Source organism: Littorina saxatilis, linkage group LG4, assembly GCF_037325665.1.
Source record: "Littorina saxatilis isolate snail1 linkage group LG4, US_GU_Lsax_2.0, whole genome shotgun sequence".
In the NCBI taxonomy this organism is placed as follows: Eukaryota; Metazoa; Mollusca; class Gastropoda; order Littorinimorpha; family Littorinidae; genus Littorina; species Littorina saxatilis.
Window position 1 is genome coordinate 57,576,485 of NC_090248.1, and position 19,773 is coordinate 57,596,257.

General features: G+C 41.9%; 1 protein-coding gene across 1 annotated transcript; it reads left to right on the plus strand.

Annotated features, from left to right (window-relative positions):
* The first annotated feature begins 16,074 nt into the window (after positions 1 to 16,074).
* LOC138965174 (uncharacterized) lies at positions 16,075 to 19,741 on the plus strand. The gene is made up of 2 exons (XM_070337292.1): positions 16,075 to 16,224; positions 16,874 to 19,741. The coding sequence occupies exon 2, from the start codon at positions 17,015 to 17,017 to the stop codon at positions 18,353 to 18,355; it is 1,341 nt and encodes a 446-aa protein (XP_070193393.1). The 5' UTR covers positions 16,075 to 16,224; positions 16,874 to 17,014; the 3' UTR covers positions 18,356 to 19,741.
* The last annotated feature ends 32 nt before the right edge of the window (positions 19,742 to 19,773 follow it).

A 19,773-nucleotide genomic window follows, 5' to 3' on the forward strand; every position in this document is an offset into this window, starting at 1 on the left:
GAACGTTTTTTTCATTTTTTTGATAAATGTCTTTGATGACGTAATATCCGGCTTTTCGTGAAAGTTGAGGCGGCACTGTCACGCCCTCATTTTTCAACCAAATTGGTTGAAATTTTGGTCAAGTAATCTTCGACGAAGCCCGGACTTCGGTATTGCATTTCAGCTTGGTGGCTTAAAAATTAATTAATGACTTTGGTCATTAAAAATCTGAAAATTGTAAAAAAAAATAAAAATTTATAAAACGATCCAAATTTACGTTTATCTTATTCTCCATCATTTGCTGATTCCAAAAACATATAAATATGTTATATTCGGATTAAAAACAAGCTCTGAAAATTAAATATATAAAAATTATTATCAAAATTTTTTTTCCAAATCAATTTAAAAACACTTTCATCTTATTCCTTGTCGGTTCCTGATTCCAAAAATATATAGATATGATATGTTTGGATTAAAAACACGCTCAGAAAGTTAAAACGAAGAGAGGTACAGAAAAGCGTGCTATCCTTCCCAGCGCAACGAATACCCCGCTCTTCTTGTCAATTCCACGGGCACTGCCTTTGCCACGGGCGGTGGAGTGACGATGCTACGAGTATACGGTCTTGCTGCGTTGCGTTGCGTTCAGTTTCATTCTGTGAGTTCGACAGCTACTTGACTAAATATTGTATTTTCGCCTTACGCGACTTGTTTGTTTGTTTGCTTAACGCCCAGCCGACCACGAAAGGCCATATCAGGGCGGTGCTGCTTTGACATATAACGTGCGCCACACACAAGACAGAAGTCGCAGCACAGGCCCGGCTTCATGTCTCACCCAGTCACATTATTCTGACACCGGACCAACCAGTCCTAGCACTAACCCCATAATGCCAGACGCCAGGCGGAGCAGCCACTAGATTGCCAATTTTAAAGTCTTAGGTATGACCCGGCCGGGGTTCGAACCCACGACCTCCCGATCACGGGGCGGACGCCTTACCACTAGGCCAACCGTGCCGGTCCCACCACTGATGCGATTTAAAAGAAAACGGTTTGCTCAAAACATGTCAGTGGCCACACAACTGGACGCGGCCGTCAATGAGGCAAGAATATCCTGCCCCAAGACTCTGTCAACCTTGGGGGGGGGGGGGGGGGGGGGGGGAGGTGCAGGTGGAAGGAGAAAAGAGAAAAAAAGTTGGAGAGCGTTTGTGTGTGTGTGTGTGTGTTTGTGTGTGCGTCCGTGCGTGTGTCAGTGTGTGTCGGAAAGGCAGGGCTGGATGTAAAACTGACAAACACGTGTCTCACAAAGCTAAAAACTAAACTTGACTAAATGTAACAAGTCGCGTAAGGCGAAATTACTACATTTAGTCAAGCTGTGGAACTCACAGAATGAAACTGAACGTAGTCCGCCGCTAGTGCAAAAGGCAGTGGAAAGTGACGAGCCTGTTTGGCGCGGTAGCGGTTGCGCTGTCATTCATAGCACGCTTTACTGTACCTCTCTTCGTTTTAACTTTCTGAGCGTGTTTTTAATCAAAACATATCATATCTATATGTTTTTGGAAGCAGGAACCGACAAGGAATAAGACGAAAGTGTTTTTAAATTGATTTAGAAAATTTAATTTTGATCATAATTTTTATATTTTTAATTTTCAGAGCTAATTTCAATCAGGGAAAAATGAGGGTGTGACAGTGCCGCCTCAACTTTTACAAAAAGCCGGATATGACGTCATCAAAGACATTTATCGAAAAAAAGAAAAAACGTCCGGGGATATCATTCCCAGGAACTCTCATGTAAAATTTCATAAAGATCGGTCCAGTAGTTTAGTCTGAATCGCTCTACACACACACACGCACACACACAGACACAGACACACACAGACACACACAGACACAGACACACACACACAGACACACACACACACATACACCACGACCCTCGTCTCGATTCCCCCTCTACGTTAAAACATTTAGTCAAAACTTGACTAAATGTAAAAAGGAAAAGGACGAGATTGTCAAACTAAACGACTGATATCAAATCCAGAGCATTGAAGGGAGGTAACTTTTGTTAAAATATCTGAAGGTTGGGACAGGAAGAGTTGCGTATCGTGCTAGCTTTTCCGCACAGGCCCAACCTCGACGTGAACTAAAAATAGACCGGGGTAAAACCAGCCCAAGTAATTCGGTCACCTGAAATTGAAACACACGTCCGGAATTCCCTGACACGTTGTTGGCTACAGCGCAACATCGCCGAACCTCACATGAATAATGAATAAATAGCTACATCCTGTAGTGAAATAGGTATGAAACTAAAGAATACAAAGTTTTTGTTTTTCCCCGCGGGAGAAAATGTAAGTTTTACGCCCTCACGGCAAAGCCATTAGGGGCATGTTACACGGGAAAACCCGGCTTTGTATGAACATAAAAAATAAAAATGTAGGGGGGGGGGGGGGGTGTAGACAGCTGGCTGCTGGAGGAGACCTGAAATGGGCTAGTGACCGGGTTGGGTCGTCTTGGGTCAGTGCTGAAATGGTTACTTTATTGGCTGTTGGCCGAACGGACACCCGGGCTTCATATTTTTGCATGCATGTCAGTATTCGTGTTTCCAAGGCCTGAGGCTTTCGCTGTGACCCTGGGATCTTTATCGTGCGCATGCGTGCACACGGGGGTGTTCGGACACCGAGGAGAGTCTGCACAAAGTTGACTCTGGGACACACATCCCGCGCCGAACTTGGGGGTTGCACCCACGCTGATAGTAACAACTTGACCGGTTCGCTAGATAGTTTTATCATAAGAACCTTTTCTAATTCCTATTAACTCGATGTTCTTTAACTATATTTATACATAAATGCATATTGTAAAGCAGTATGCATAGTTAGAGGATTGTTTAGTAGCAATGTTTAAATGTCGAAGCTGTTTTTCCCATTTTTACCCAAGAGACCGACTGTATATTGTGTTATTGTATTTGTCAGACTTGATTGTACCAAGTCCCTACACATGTTGTAATGCGCTTAGAGCCAAATATTTTTGTTTTTTGTAAGGGATAGGCGCAATATAAATACACTTTATTATTATTATTATTAAAAGTGTACATGTTGGCTTGACAGGGATTAATTAAACGTTGCCTGTGATACTATTGCCAAGGTACATAACAATAATTACGTTTGGAATATATAAGCACAATTAGTAATTATTTTCAATTGAGTTCAAATGAATAACTGAATGTATAAATCTAACGTAGCGACATTTTCGACAGAAAACTAATTATTCGCACACAGAAAAAAAATGCTGTTGAGTTTTGTAAGCGCCGAATAACCGTGACGACTTCGACAAGAATGAGGATATCATCTCGCAAACTACGCGGCATCAGTGACACGAATCGTTTAAAGTAGATGAGACATTGCTACGTGTTTCGTGGTGTGTATTTTTTCCGCGACGCTTTGCGGATTTGGTGTATTATAATAATCCTCTGACGGGGACAGGAAAAGGACTGGTTTCCACAAAGGCAGGATATGGTCATTGCAGGTTTGCCACGTACCCTGTCCGATGGGACAATCAACAACGTTTCAAAGTGTCAGAGCCCACGTGTCCTTAACACTTGCAGGGCCGGACTACCGGGGGGGGTTATGGGGGTTGCGCAACCCCCCCCCCCCCCCCCCTAGCCTAAACATGTACCTTACTTATTTAATCTTTTTTTTATTATTGCTTATTTTATGCCGTTTCATGCAAGGAGCGACCATTTTCCTATCTCAGAATATGACCTACCCGTCAGCTTCAGGGGGCTTCGCCCCCTGACCCCCTCAACGAGGGGGGTGGGTGGGTTCTAGGGTTTCCGGACCCCCCCCCCCCCAGTCAAAAAATAAAAATATTGAATGAGGTATGCATTTCTTTATTTTACATTGAGTTTCAATTTTTGGGGTATTAATCAGTGACAAAATCTGCTGCCTGAAACTGGTAATGATCATCCTCAGAATGCACCAGATTGCACCATTTTGCATTCTTTTTTTCAAAATTTTCCGGGGGGGCATGCCCCCGGACCCCCCTAGCAAGCTAGGCGCTTTGCGCCGTCGGCTCGGCGCTTCGCGCCGTCGGCTCGGCGCTTCGCGCCTTCACACCCATATCTTCACAATATACTTTTGAAAAAAACCAGTCATAAAATGAGCTGATCCGCCCCTGCCGCCAGGGGGGACATCCCCCTGGGCCACCACTGGTAACCCCCCCCTCCTCTTCGCCTAGTCCGGCCCTGACTTGTATGCCACGTCCTCCCCCCTTTGTTTCTTTCTTCCTTCTATCATTCTTAACTTTCTCTCCTTCTACTTTCTGGATTTGTTCTTCTTTCTTTCTTTCTGATAGACCGCCCAGCCAAGCCAGCGACACCTCGCTTTGCGTGCTTTGCGTGCGTGTACCACTGCGCGAGGAGTATAGGCATTTGAGTTCACTGGCGAATGACAGATTTGTTGGCTTGGAGGAAAGCGTTTCCGACTATGGCCAAAGTGATCCGGGTTCGATTCCCGGCATGGGCGGTCTATTTTTTTATTTTTTATTCTTGTTTACTATTGTTTATTATGAACGTTTTAATGTTTTATTTTACTCTAATAGTTTTTTTAATTGTGTAAAATAAATAAATATATATATATATATATTTTTAATCCAAGTGATCCGGGTTCGATTCCCGGCATGGGCGGTCAATTTTTTTATTTTTTTTAATTCTTGTTTACTATTGTTTATTATGAACGTTTTAATGTTTTATTTTACTCTGAATATATATATATTTTTTTAAATCCACGTGCACAAGACAAAAACTTTCATACTGGGGGAGCGAGCCAGTCTGAAGAGTACTCGGGTCCAGCGCCAGCGTTTTTTTATTTATTTATTCATTTATTTTTAATTATCGGAGATTTATATAGCGCTTGACGTTCTCTAAGCGCTTTGCATATTAATTTCTGCTGTGTGAGATGGAATTTTTTACACAATATAATTATCACGCATTCACATCGGCCAGTAAATCTCAAGCCATTACGGCGAATATTTACTTTTCACGGCCTATTTTTTTACGGCCCGTTTTTAATCAATGTCTGTATCATTATATAACTGATGATTATCTAACCGAAGTATTAATGACGAAAGTAAATAAATCAAATTGTAGTTGCCATTTAACGTGCATTATAATCATTTAAATGACTGAGAATGCGTGTCACAAAATGATGCCCAGCTCTGGAGAATAACCCAAGTATTCGGTTGTATTAAAACCTCCCCGGCAATATTACCCAATATTGACGAACTGTGTGATGATATCTTCTGCTATGGTCTGTTGAGACAGTGATATCAAAATCGTCACACAGTCAGTCAATGTTAGATATATTGCTAATTCTCTGGACATTTTGTATTTACTGTAAAGAAATTACAAAAGTATTTGTCTCAGTTTTGGCTGTTCCATATCCCTCCCTCTGATTATTATTTCTTTTTGTTCACTCTTTTCTTGTACTTTTCAGTATTTCAAAATGTCTTTTCTTTTAAAAAGTCTTTAGTCACTTGCTCAACTAAATTCTGGGATAATTACATTTTCATATATATTTGTTTGTTTTTAAATGTAGGTGTTTTTGTTTTTGAAGTGGGGAAGCAATAAAGAGGTCGTCGATATCAAAACTGATATCGACGGAAATGTCGTCGATATCACTTTTGCACTGAGCTCAGTTTTGCCCAATTGCCCAATGGAAATCCACGTAACATATGAAATAGCAATATTATACGTTATTTGCGTTTTTGACCAAAATATGACATTTTACACAGATCGAGACAGTCATTGTTCTCCGAGACCGCGGTAGCGGTCGAGGTGAACAATGACTGTCGAGATCTGTGTAAAATGTCATATTTTGGTCAAAAACGTAAATAACATTTATGTATCGATCGAATTCCTTTCAGGTACTATGACTTTGTTGTTGTTTTGACGATTGAACGAGCACACACATGCAATCAAACACATAAGTTTCATATTTGGGCGTTTCAGGTTGACCGAAACTTCAAAGGAACTACAAAACACACGTCATGTACTGACTTTGTTGTTGTTTTGACATTGAACAGCACACATACATGCAATCAAACACATGACGTGTGTTTTGTAGTTCCTTTAAAGTTTCGGTCAACCTGAAACGCCCAATTATAAAGTTTTGTCGGCCTCTGACGTCACATGACTCAAAGAAGGGAAATCCACTCTCCAATCGATACATATCATTTTGCACTGCAAGGCCCGGAGAGTAAGTAACCGAATTTCAACTTCTGAGAAACGTATCACAGATACTGACCTAATTGTTAAATCAAAAGTTAACTAATTGAAATGACGTCCTCTTTCAGAACTAGATCCTGTCTGCTGGAGAGAAAAACGCTCAAACATTTCCGGTGCAGTTAAACATTTGTCACAACGGTCAGAACTTGTAAGATGGCAATCTGCAGACTTTGCCTCATCAACATTGACAGTTTGGTATCACGACGAGAACGCACAACAAGTCCCAAGTATTACACTTGCACAAAATGAACCCAACATACCAAAACCAATTTAAGCCCCCCAAAAACACAGGCATTTTAGAGAAGACAGTTCAGGGCACTTCTCACTTTGTTTGTGACACAGCAGGCGGAGTTTGCCATTGACTGCGACAGAAGATTTTGCGACAAACTCCCGTCCACTGTAGTTGGCCCACTCGCGACAAGCGACAACGCGTGCGACAAGGAATCTAGGACTGTGCACGTACTCGGCCTTTGTACAGTGGAACCCCTTTTTAAGACCTCAAACGAATCTGAGAAAGTGAGGTCTCAAAAAGGAGGGGGTCTTAAAATGAGTGTAAATGATATACAGTTAATGAAGAGAACATCTCACAAAACACGATCTTAAACGGGAGGGAGTCTTAAAAGTGGTTTTTTTCGCTGTACATGAGTCCTTTGAGCCACGTCATGACGCTAGCAATTTTTTTAATTTTTTTTCCCCGCTGTACATGAGTCCTTTGAGCCACGTCATGACGCTAGCAATTTTTTTTTTCCCCCGCTGTACATGAGTCCTTTGAGCCACGTCATGACGCTAGCAATTACCCCCCGCGGGTTAGGGGGAAGAATTTACCCGATGCTCCCCAGCATGTCGTAAGAGGCGACTAACGGATTCTGTTTCTCCTTTTACGTGACTCTTGTTAAGTGTTTCTTGTATAGAATATAGTCAATGTTTGTAAAGATTTTAGTCAAGCTAGTAGCTAGGCTATGTAAGAAATGTTAAGTCCTTTGTACTGGAAACTTGCATTCTCCCAGTAAGGTCATATATTGTACTACGTTGCAAGCCCCTGGAGCAATTTTTTGATTAGTGCTTTTGTAAACAAGAAACAATTAACAAGTGGCTCTATCCCATTCCCCCCTTTCCCCGTCGCGATATAACCTTGAACGGTTGAAAACGACGTTAAACACCAAATAAAGAAAGAAAGACGCTAGCAATTTGTAGTTCGTAAGAAAAAAGCAGGGGTATACTGGTCACGATCGAGACATGACACGTGTACGACATACCGCTCCTCCTGACCTACTTTACGTGATAGTGGATGTATGGCCGGCAGTGGCACGGAAAAACTGAACGACTATTTGTGTCGGCTCAAGCCCTTACTGCCATGCCTTTCTTCTTCTTCTTCTTCAGCGTTCGTGGGCTGAAACTCCCACGTACACTCGTGTTTTTACACGAGTGGAATTTTACGTGTATGACCGTTTTTACCCCGCCATTAAGGCAGCCATACGCCGCTTTCGGAGGAAGCATGCAGCTGGGTATTTTCGTGTTTCTGTAACCCACCGAACTCAGTCTGACATGGATTACAGGATCTTTTTCCGTGCGCACCGGGTTGGTCTTGTGCTTGCGTGTATACACACGAAGGGGGATAAGCCACTACAAGGTCTGCACATAAGTTGACCTGGGAGATCAGAAAAATCTCCACACTTAACCCACCAGGCGGCCGCGGCCGGGATTCGAACCCTCGACCTTCCGATTAAGAGGCCGACGTCTTACCACCCCGCCACAGCGCCCGTCCATGCCTTTCTATTGGGACACGGCACATACAAAAATTGGAATTTTTCATTACTTTCGCAGATGACAAATAATTTATGGAAAACCCCGTCCGGGCCATTCTGCACAGGAAGAGTGAAATGCGTTCACACAGCAACGTGACAAGATAAGCACGCATGTTGAACATGCCTCTCAAGTGCTTTGGTTTTTCTTGTCCTACAGACAGCGACAGAAAGGAAATAACGTTAAGATATATTTGACATAAATTTGGTGTGTACACATCAACTTCAAATAATGAATAAACACAAAGTTGCAAGTGTTTGAGTCTGAGTTTTCTGCTGTTTTAAAAATGTGTCCCGTTTTGGGGGATCGACTGATCAGTACTAGGTTGACATTGTGCGGTAGCCACACTCACCCGATTTAAAGCCTCCAGATTTTGACCTTTGGGGTTATATGAAAGGACCTAGTATTAAACAAATGATGGGCAATCAGTCGTGGACTTGAAGACAGCAATTACAGGCAAGATCATGGCATTTCCCATGGAGGAAGGAATGCGTTCATGCCATTGATACATGTTTCGGGTCACTTACAAGTGGGACTTGAACAGGAAGAGTGTCCTTGGTTCAGTCCACAGGAGCGTGTATCCAATCGCCGGTCGATCATTATTTACAGTCCACTACTACGACATACTACCGACCGGCGATTGGATACAAGCTCCTGTGGTTCAGTCAACTTTAAGTTCAGCAAACAGCGTCATAGTTGGTGTGCATCACGTTCACTTTGGGCATGATCATTCCACACATTTGTTGGTCTAGTAGGTCAAAATGGTCCGACTCTTATGTTCACTTTGGGCATGATCATTCCACACATTTTCTGATCTAGTAGATCAAAATTGTCCGACTCTTATGTTCACTTTGGGCATGATCATTCCACATATTTTCTGATCTAGTAGATCAAAATTGTCCGACTCTTATGTTCACTTTGGGCATGATCATTCCACATATTTTCTGATCTAGTAGATCAAAATTGTCCGACTCTTATGTTCACTTTGGGCATGATCATTCCACACATTTTCTGATCTAGTAGATCAAAATGGTCCGACTCTTATGTTCACTTTGGGCATGATCAGTCCACACATTTTTTGGTCTAGTAGGTCAAAATGGTCCGACTCTTATGTTCTCTCTAAAAATGTGTTCCAAACAACCTTTGCGAAATGGTCGATGTCACAACGCTTTCCTGCAACGGGATTGCCCTGAATCTGTCATTGATGGTAACTGCTGTTTTCAAGTCACTTATGATTTGGGGATGTTTGTCTACAATGAGAGACAAGGATTGCCCAGAATCTGTCATTTATGGTAACTGCTGTTCTCAAGTCACTTATGATTTGGGGATGTTTGTCTACAATGAGAGACAAGGATTGCCCTGAATCTGTCATTGATGGTAACTGCTGTTCTCAAGTCACTTATGATTTGGGGATAATAATCAGAGACAGACCTTCAGATAACTCCAAAAGTAAAAGGTTTGAGGGTTTAAATGGGGTGAGTGTGGCTACCTCTCAATGTTAAACCTCGCACTGTTGAGTGGATCCCCACATTTAGAACATATGTTTTTAACAACCACAGAAGTCCGAACTTTTGACTTACTTTGTGAAATTATCTTCCATCCTCTGTAGTTAATGTTCACCAGATATGAAGTAAATTGCTGAACAGATGTAGAAGGTATTAGCATGACTGTGTGGGTAGCATTTATTTAAGTATTTATTTATTGATTTGAAGAAAAGAATGGGGGGTCACCCTGTACTCGGCTTCATTTGCTCTGGTTTGTTGCTTTAAATTCTCAATTTGCCAAGCAATTCCAAAATACCATTTTTCGTGTTCAGTCACAATTGTGGAGATTTTCCGTGCAAGGACGAGGCAGCAAAACACTCTCTGGTCTGGGTTTTCATTACTTTCGCAGATGACAAATGATTTATAAAAAAAACGTCCCACTCTGCACGGGCAGGGTGAAATGCGTTGACACCAAATCCTGAGCATTAAACAGCAATACTGGCGACGGACACTGAGTTATCACAACGATACGAAGACGTCAGTAACGTCGTTATCGTACTCTCTATCGACACAATCCACTTGCTGAGCAGCAAAGGCTAAGGGCAGATGTCAAAAGCCACTTTTGGTTTCAGAACAGGTTTGCAGTAGCAGGATCTGATGCCGATTGGAGGCCCAGTGTATGCCAAGTCGCAATCGGTGCATCGGCCTACATGGTACTGCACGTCACGACTAATATCCTTGACGGATGATGACATTATTCAGTTTTAATGCAGTAAAACTGAATAATGTTATCATCCGCCAAGGATAGACTAATAATAATAATTGTCAGTAAGTACTGGTGTCACATGACTGATGTGAACCAGTTGATTGGCTAATGGCGATGCGCTAAAACTGTTAGCGCACTCTTGGAGTGCGCTAACTTTTCCACAGAGCGTATTCTTCCGCCCTTTGCCTAAGCGAGAGTGTACTCTCATCCTCAGAATTAATTAATGACATGTAGCTTATATTCTCCACAATACCAATGATTATGACCATAAATTTCCTGCTTCTCAATTAAAGCAGAAGTGGGTTTTTTTCTGACAGATTGCATGTGCCTATGCCACAGTTGCCACTGATCTAAAAATAGAACCCGCTGTGTCTAATTTTTCAGTTTCGACTTGCGAAGATTCCTCTCATAATTATGCCATGTTAGTGGCATGTAGCTTATTATCCACATTACCAAATGATGAGTTAGTATACAATTCCCAGCAGCTAACAGAAAACACAAGTGTTATTCCGATAACGTAGCAGCTAGATCAGCACGAAGCAGACTACACTGAAATACGACTGCATCTGTTCAGTAAATGAATGTTTTCCGAATTATTATTTCAAGGCAAGAACAATCGGAATCGAAAACGTGTAGGGTTTAGAACGTTCTTACCATATATAAGACTTATTACCAGCCTGCCTCATGCGTGCAGACTCAGTGCAACGTGACGAGCAATTTTTGTTTTTGAAATGAGACTCAGTGCAGTGGTTCGTTTGCCATAGCCTAGCAGACGACATAAATCCCGCTCAGCAAATTAACATGTTGGGCAAATGTGAACGATAAAACGATGGGGATATAATACGTGTAGGGTTCAGAGCATTCTTACCGTTCATATTTAGTACCAGACTCCCCGATGAGTGAAGATACCACACGAGAAACATGCCACATTTATTTTGAAAATATGCTTTCCGTCGACCTTGGCAAGGGACAAAACTCTGCACAGTCAATCTGTCGAAGCTCGATGAAGGTTTCGAATCGCAAATAACTAAGAGCACAGTCCTTTCTCCGAGTTTAAATGAGGTCTGTATGAAAGATCATCACTTTTTAGCTTAATTAACGCTACACTGCAATTTACCAACAGAAATTAAAACAAGAGTTTGCGTGTGACGAAAGCACGACACACTTGAGATAGCCCACACAAAAGTAGATCTGATACAAACCTGACCACACAGTTACGCCTATCCAAATGCGCGTTGCAAAATGTGCGTTTTGAATCTTCTTTTTTATCTGGCGGTACTGACAATATCGTTATTGAAACAATCCCAGTGCACTAAGGGATTTATAGAGCAAATCTCGAAAATAATTATTGAACTCAGCGCAATGCGCTTCGTTCAATAATGAATTTTCTCGATTTGCTCTATAAATCCCTTAGTGCACTGGGATGTCTCAATAACTTAAATAATAATATGGGAGATTTATAGAGCGCTTGACGTTCTCTAAGCGCTTTACAATGAATTGGTGAGAGGTCAAGGCAGGTGAAGTAGCCCGCACGTTGAACATCTCTCATCGGCTGGGTATTTTCGTGTTTCTATAACCCACCGAACTCTGACATGGATTACAGGATCTTTTCCGTGCGCACTTGGTCTTGTGCTTGCGTGTACACACGAATGGGGTTAAGTCACTAGCAGGTCTGCACATAAGCTGACCTGGGAGATCGGAAAAATCTCCACTTTTCACCCACCAGGCGGCAGCGACCGGGATTCGAACACACGACCTTCCGATTAAGAGGCCGACGTCTTACCGCCACGTTACTAACCAACACATCCACTAACCAACACATCCACTAACCAACACATCCACTCCCTATTCCCTTCTTTCGCCACTTATCAGAGAACTCAAAATACGGTTTTTATTTATTTAATTAATGATCCATATTTATATATATCTTATACTGTTTTAGTGGTTGCAATAATTGTGTTGTTTATTTTTCTTCTTTATATCCCTTTAAAATACCCTTACGCGAAAACAAAATGTGGAAAAGGTGTTTGTTCAGGAGGGATAATTTGAAGCGGTTAAAAAAACATAACAAATTGCATAGTAATATCCTCCAATAACAAAAAGAAACAAGTCGCGCAAGGCGAAAATACAACATTTAGTCAAGCTGTCGAACTCACAGAATGAAACTAAACGCACTGCATTTTTCACCAAGACATCGTAACATCGTCAGTCCACCGCTCGTGGCAATGGGAGTGAAACCGACAAGCCAGAAAAGCGCAGTAGTAGTTGCGCTGAGCAGGATAGCACGCTTTTCTGTATCTCTATTCTTTTTAACTTTCTGAGCTTGTTTTTAATCCAAACATATCATATCTAATGTTTTTGGAATCACGAACCGACAAAGAATAATATGAAATTGTTTTTAAATCGATTTCGGAAATTTAATTTTAATCATAATTTACATATTTTTAATTTTTAGAGCTTGTTTTTTTTAATCCGAATATAACATATTCATATGTTTTTGAAATAAGAAAATGATGAAAAATAAAATGGAATTGTTTTTGGATCGTTTTATAAAAAAATAATTTTAATTACAATTTGTAGATTTTTAATGACCAAATTCATCAATTAATGTTTAAGCCTCAAAGCTGAAATGCAATACCAAAGTCCGGCCTTTGTCGAAGATTGCTTGGTCAAAATTTCAATCAATTTCATTGAAAAATGAGAGTGTGACAGTGCTGCCTCAACTTGTACAAAACACGGATATGACGTCATCAAAGACATATATCAAAAAAATGAATATCATTCCCAGTAACTCTCATGTAAAGTTTCATGAAGATCGGTCCAGTAGTTTACTCTGAATCGCTCTACACACACACACACATACACCACGACCCTCGTCTCGATTCCCCCTCTATGTTAAAACATTTAGTCAAAACTTGACTAAATGTAAAAAGGAATATAGGTCTCTTTACACGTTGTCAATCTTACTCTCATGGTTGCATTGCTTTGAGGTGAACATCTTTTTTCTCTGCACTTTTCACAAATAAAAATCAAGGGAGGCAATTAATATGATAATGAGAAGGAAACTGCATGTACACATTCTATGAAGTATATCTTTCAAATAAGACACGACCAAGGCTGTATCTATTTTTCTAAATAGTTTGACAATGGGTGTTCTTATCAAAAATCAAAAGTTATGGTAGCCCTAGAAATGTGTAAGTTTGTCCTGTGTTTTTAGACTCCCCCCCCCCCCACACACCCCCCCCCACCCCCCCACCCCCCCCTCCCCCGGAAAATTTTGATAAAAACAAGACAAATGAAGCAATCTGGGCAAAAAAACTTCCCCTCAGTACATTTAAGAAGACAAATTTGAATCAAAACAAGGACAATTGATCGATCTGGTGCAATCTGAGCCAAAAGCATTGTATTACGAAGAGAATGTTATATCAATAATCTATCCAGAACAGATTGTTTTGTTTGGTTATCTTGCGTATTTCTTGTGGCATGTCATTTCTTCTGGTGTAGGTGCTAATCGCATGAGCAGACGAAAACGGTAAGTCCTCGTCACTTAACAAGGATGTAATGTTATTGGAACGTTTAATCTATGAGAGAAAAAAACCCACCGATTTTGGGCGGCGGTCACGTGAGAGCCCAGTGAAAGAAATCTTTGATCGAAAAGTGTGCCGGATAGCCAAAGTGAACTGCCTTATTATGGAAGAGACGGTTTGAATGAAATGACGTGTGAACGAAGGCGCTACTGTTTGGGGTGCACACTTTGTAGCAATAATTGTGTAGCTAGGTTTAGATCAAGCCTTATCAAGTAAACTGATCAAACTACCCGGAACTAAATTAAGCTAGGCAAAACCGAACTTAACTAATCTAGACTAAACAAAACTAAACTTAACTTAACTTAACTAAACTAAACTAAACTAAACCGGCTAAACTAAACTAAACTAAACTAAACTAAACTAACCTGAACTGAACTGAACAGACTGAACTAAACTAAAATCGTCTAAACCTAATCTCATAGCCGCCCACACAGTTTTCACCAAACGAACGAAAATAGAAAATGAAATGCGCTCCGGTCTTGTTACTCAACGACCAGGCAGGCTCGCATCTTTGAACATCCTGGAATCCATCCAATCATCTGCTTTTATAATTTTTGACATACAAATTTGAGGATGAAAGCCGCTTGTTTATTTCAATGCTTGTTATTCTCTCAGGTGCCAGGAGAAAAGGTTCTGTACAACTCTCGCTTACTCTATTACACATGTCGTATGCATAAAGAGCGATTACTTCCCTTTGGTTATTTGACATTTTGGACATATGAATTCAGGCTGCACTGTGCTACTTGTTAAATTGAGGTACTGGTAGGAATCTTTCCCTGCTTTTCTCCAACAACAATTTTCAGACAAAATGCTGCAATGAAAATGTTGCAACTTGAATGGCTGCATGGGTTTGTTTCAATTTTGTATATGTTGTTAGTAATCAAAAAACAAGAAAGGTAGGTTGTTGGAACGTTTGTTATTGACAAAACAATACATTCACAAATATATCGACCCAACGGTCTTTTAAGTGCACAGACAAACAATTAATAACGAAAACTTATCTGGCTAAATAAAATTCATTATTTATTGTTTGTCTGTGCACTGGAAAGACCGTTGGGTCGATATATCTGTGAATGTATTGTTTTGTCAATAACAAACGTTCCAACAACCTACCTTTCTTGTTTTTTGATTCTGAATTTTGGAACGTTGGCAGTCTCTTTGTTTTTGTATTTCTTTATTTTATGTTGTTAATGATTTGTATAGCATAATTTCTGGGCATGGAATAAGAGTTGGGTGCATCTGTTGTGTTTTTAGGTTTGGTTATGATTCATATTTTCTTATCAAAACTGAACCATGCAGTAATTGAACATGCTAAATGAAGAAAATGTATTGCTTTATATTCATTGTCCATGCACACATATTTATTAAACACACAAATATCGTTGACAAGAAAAAAAACTGGATCAAAACATGCACTGGTTCACAAAATGCAGCATTTTGAAAATGCTCAAATTTCATGACTTTTCTTAGGTTTTGCAGAATAAACCCCCCCAAAATAGCTTTTTCCTGAAAGTTTAAAATCGCAATCCTTTTTTAAGTTATACTGCATGCAAAAGTCAAAACAGACAGCAAAGAGCTTCAAAGAGAGAAACAAATCATGTTTCGCCTGTATGGTCTGGCCTAAGTAATACTGTAGTACACTGTTGATGTTATATCGTGTGCCTGTGAAATTAGAACATTCTGGCGCACTGCAACAACATCCTGTCAACTTTTCGTCTCGACCCTCAATAGTCTTGAGTCGAGCGTTTGAAAATGCCTGAGTCTGAAGGCGGGTGTAACTTACACCTCTTGGTATCAGTCTGCCTTAGAGATGAGGACGACAGTTGGCCGAATGGCCAGAATAGCGCGCTGCATTTTCCTGCATAGAACTAAGGCGCGTCTGCCGCGACGGTGCCTGAGCTAAACATTGGCGAGCATTGCTCACAGCCCGGCACACGGCACTGTAAACAATCCCCGTCCCTTCACCTCTCTCGCCACCATCCGCCCTACCCTTGGTCTCATGCCTGTCAACAAGTTAATACTATTTGTGGTAAACTATTGATGTCATACTTATCGTGTGCCTGTGGAATTAGAACATCCTGGCACACTTCAACAACATCCTGTCAACTTTTCCTCGGTCGGTCTCCGTTGCCTCTCGGAAAACCCGTACTCCGTACACGACACAGTGACGTCAAACAAAATTTCCCGACTCAGTGGGATGGGTCTATACAAATCACAGTGGCTATCAACGGGAGTACGAGAACTCGTCAGTTTCATTTACCATGTGGATGTAAAACGTCGTATGGTCGTACTGAGTATTTGCTTGGTCGTCTGCACTGTGTTTCCAATCTGGTATGTCCACAGTTCTTTTCATTTTTGATTATTTTTAATTAGACAATGAACGATTGCTACGTGAAGGCATAGCTATTTGTTTGTTAACTATTGATACTGACGTGAAGATATAGCTGTGTGTGTGTGTGTGTGTGTGTGTGTGTGTGTGTGTGTGTGTGTGTGTGTGTGTGTTTGTGTGTGTGTGTGTCTGTCTGTGTGTGTATGTGTGTGTGTGTGTGTGTGTGTGTGCGTGCGTGTGCATTCTGTTCAGTTCAAAGCCTTTAAAAAAAAAAGTACAGTCAAAACGCATTCATAATTCCTCTATAATTATGTGATTATATAACAAAGGATGTCTTAAGCTGTATGAATATCTCTGCAGCTTGTTTTGTAATGGTACGTTGTTACGCTTAATGGGTAGGAATTTGTGTAACTGTTGGTTAAAATAAATAGCCCCCCCCCCCCCCCCCAAAAAAAAAAAAAAAAAGTAAAAGAAAAAAAGAGACTGAATGTATTCATAAAGACATTAAATGATAAAGGAAGAAACATTCTCGGGGTCGAATTAGTCATCAGTTCCCAGGTTTATGAACAAGGAAATAAAACGCTGAACAACTTTTCCTTTTTGCAATTAGTGTCATAAAAAAAGCCATCAACTTCTGTGTTTGTTTTTCAGAAAGATCTTTTCCTTGCCAGTCCAGCCGTACAACCTTCACCCAAACTCGCCTCAAATACAACACCGTCCCTGTGTTCCGTCACACGGAAACATCCCCAGTTGTACACCGCTACTGTGATCAGGAAGGCCGATAACAGGACAATGGGACTGGAAAAACCCGTGGACACAGATGTCATCGCATCAGGAAACCCCGTTGGTCTAACTGGCCACCATCCATCCGCGATCACTGACAACGCCTCTCTCGACAAACTCTCCGACGACTTTGCTACATTTGCCGGAGTGAGCAGACTCCGAGGGGAGTTGGCGAGGACCTCACCGGACAACATGTCGCTGATGAAAGCTCCAGGCAGCCTCTCTTTGACCAAGCCCCTCCCACTCACACAGCCTTTACACCACGCCATGTTGACCAAATTCACCGACACGACCAACGCCAGCTACCCTAACTCTCTCACACTCCCACAGCCATCACACGGCACCATGTTAACCAATATCACCCACACGACCAACGCGACCAACGCGACCAACCCTAGGCTCTTCACATTGACACAGCCTTCAGAGGACACAGCATTGACCACCCTCGGGTCCAACGCAAGGCGAAGCGGGAGACACAGACGAAGCGCAGCGGTGGGAGGCGTGAGACTGAGAAACACAAGTCTAAACCTAGTCGACCCGCTGGCCGATTCGCCCTTCAGAGTCAACGCCCTGGTGATCTCCCATCCCAAGCACGCGCTGATTCGTGAACGCGGCAACGGCAACCGCATGTTGATGTTTCGTGATGGTGTCGTGACGATGAGCACCGTCAGCTACAAGCATCGCTGTCAGGCTGTCTTCAGGATCCAGCACTTTTGGGACAAGAACACGGGTCACGTGTTGTCCACTATGTTCCACGTGGAGTCACAGTCTTTCTTGGCCGTGTCACCGGACACACATGATGTCATCATGGTGCACAAAGCCGCCCAGCATTGGGGACACCAGCCTTCCCCTCCAACCGTCACCTTGCACAGTCCGTCAACCGACCTGGAACGGCCGCCTTTTTCTGCTAACTCCACAGACCTTCGCGTTAATGGCTCCTCCGCTCTGACGACAGTCTCGTCCTCAGGACTCTCCGTTGACTCTTCTACCATAGACAGGAGACCTATCTCCTCAAATCTCTCCTTCGACTCTCCGGGCTCTTTCGATGGTCCTTTGACGGAGTTTTCTGGTGCTGAAGACTCGGTGGACTGGCCGCCTCACCCGACCTGTCTCTTCGTCATCATCAACCAGAGCCACGTCTGTATCAAGCCCGCCATCGGCTATCCGCACGAGAATCTGAGTTTTCGTCACAGCGATGGGCGGGTGGTGACGGTGAGGGATCACACACCATGGGTGTTCAGCTTCATGTCAGTGCGCGACACCTGCAACTTCCTCTCCAGTCATGAGGGGCTAATGCGGCTGAGAACGGCGGCCTATGTCATAATCTTTGTGCAACGCTTGACGGACTGAAAAGTAAGGTTGACATAGTGGTAAGCTCGGTAAATTGAAAGGAAATAGGTCCTCTTTGTGCAAAGCTTCACGGACTGGAAAGTACTGTCTACTTTGTTCAAAGCTTGGCAGACTGAAGAGAACGGTCTACTTTGTTCAAAGCTTGGCAGACTGACGAGAACGGTCTACTTTGTTCAAAGCTTGGCAGACTGACGAGAACGGTCTACTTTGTTCAAAGCTTGGCAGACTGACGAGAACGGTCTACTGTGTTCAAAGCTTGGCAGACTGACGAGAACGGTCTACTTTGTTCAAAGCTTGGCAGACTGACGAGAACGGTCTACTTTGTTGAAAGCTTGGCAGACTGACGAGAACGGTTTACTGTGTTCAAAGCTTGGCAGACTGACGAGAACGGTCTACTTTGTTCAAAGCTTGGCAGACTGACGAGAACGGTCTACTTTGTTCAAAGCTTGGCAGACTGAAGAGAACGGTCTACTTTGTTCAAAGCTTGGCAGACTGAAGAGAACGGTCTACTTTGTTCAAAGCTTGGCAGACTGAAGAGAACGGTCTACTTTGTTCAACGCTTGGCAGACCGAAATGCATGGTCTATTTTGTGCAAAACTTGGCAGACTGAAATGCATGGCCTATTTTGTGCAAAGCTCGGCAGACTGAAATGCATGGTCTATTTTGTGCAAAGCTCGGCAGACTGAAATGCATGGTCTATTTTGTGCAAAGCTCGGCAGACTGAAATGCATGGTCTGTTGTGTGCAAAGCTTGGCAGACTGGACTAGAAGCACGTACGGTCTACTTCGCGCAAAACTTGTCAGATTGAAAAGCACAGTATGCTTCGTGCAAAGCTTTGCAGGCTACAATGTACTGTCTACAGTGTAAAAAGCTTGGCAGACACTGAGAAAAACTAGATCCGTGATTTGTAAAAATGTAAAAACGTTTGACAATTTACGTCGAACCTAAAACCGCGATTTGTAAAAATGTAAAAATATTGCATTCCACAAAGTAATACATGCCTTTTATTATTATTATTATAATTTAAGTTATTGAGACATCCCAGTGCACTAAGGGATTTATAGAGCAAATCGAGAAAATTCATTATTGATTCTAGTTGTGCTAAGCCTTGACCAAAAACAGCACTACTGCTTTGGCAAGTTTGGCAACTAGTGGACTGTGTGTGTGTGAGTGTAAGATATTTTGAAAGGGGCTTGAAAGTGTTGTTTGGTTTGAGTGTGCTCGCATGAGTTGTCATTTAATGCGTGTTTGTGAAAGAAAGATTGTAATTGCTGTTGAACAAATTGGAATTTAAAAAAAAATGTATGTTTAGGATGTTAAATGAAGGCACTGCGGTCAGCTGATCCTGATTATGTTTTGCAATAAAGATGATTAACAGACGCTGAATCTGTCTGTGTGTAAAGTGACTTGAATGTAGT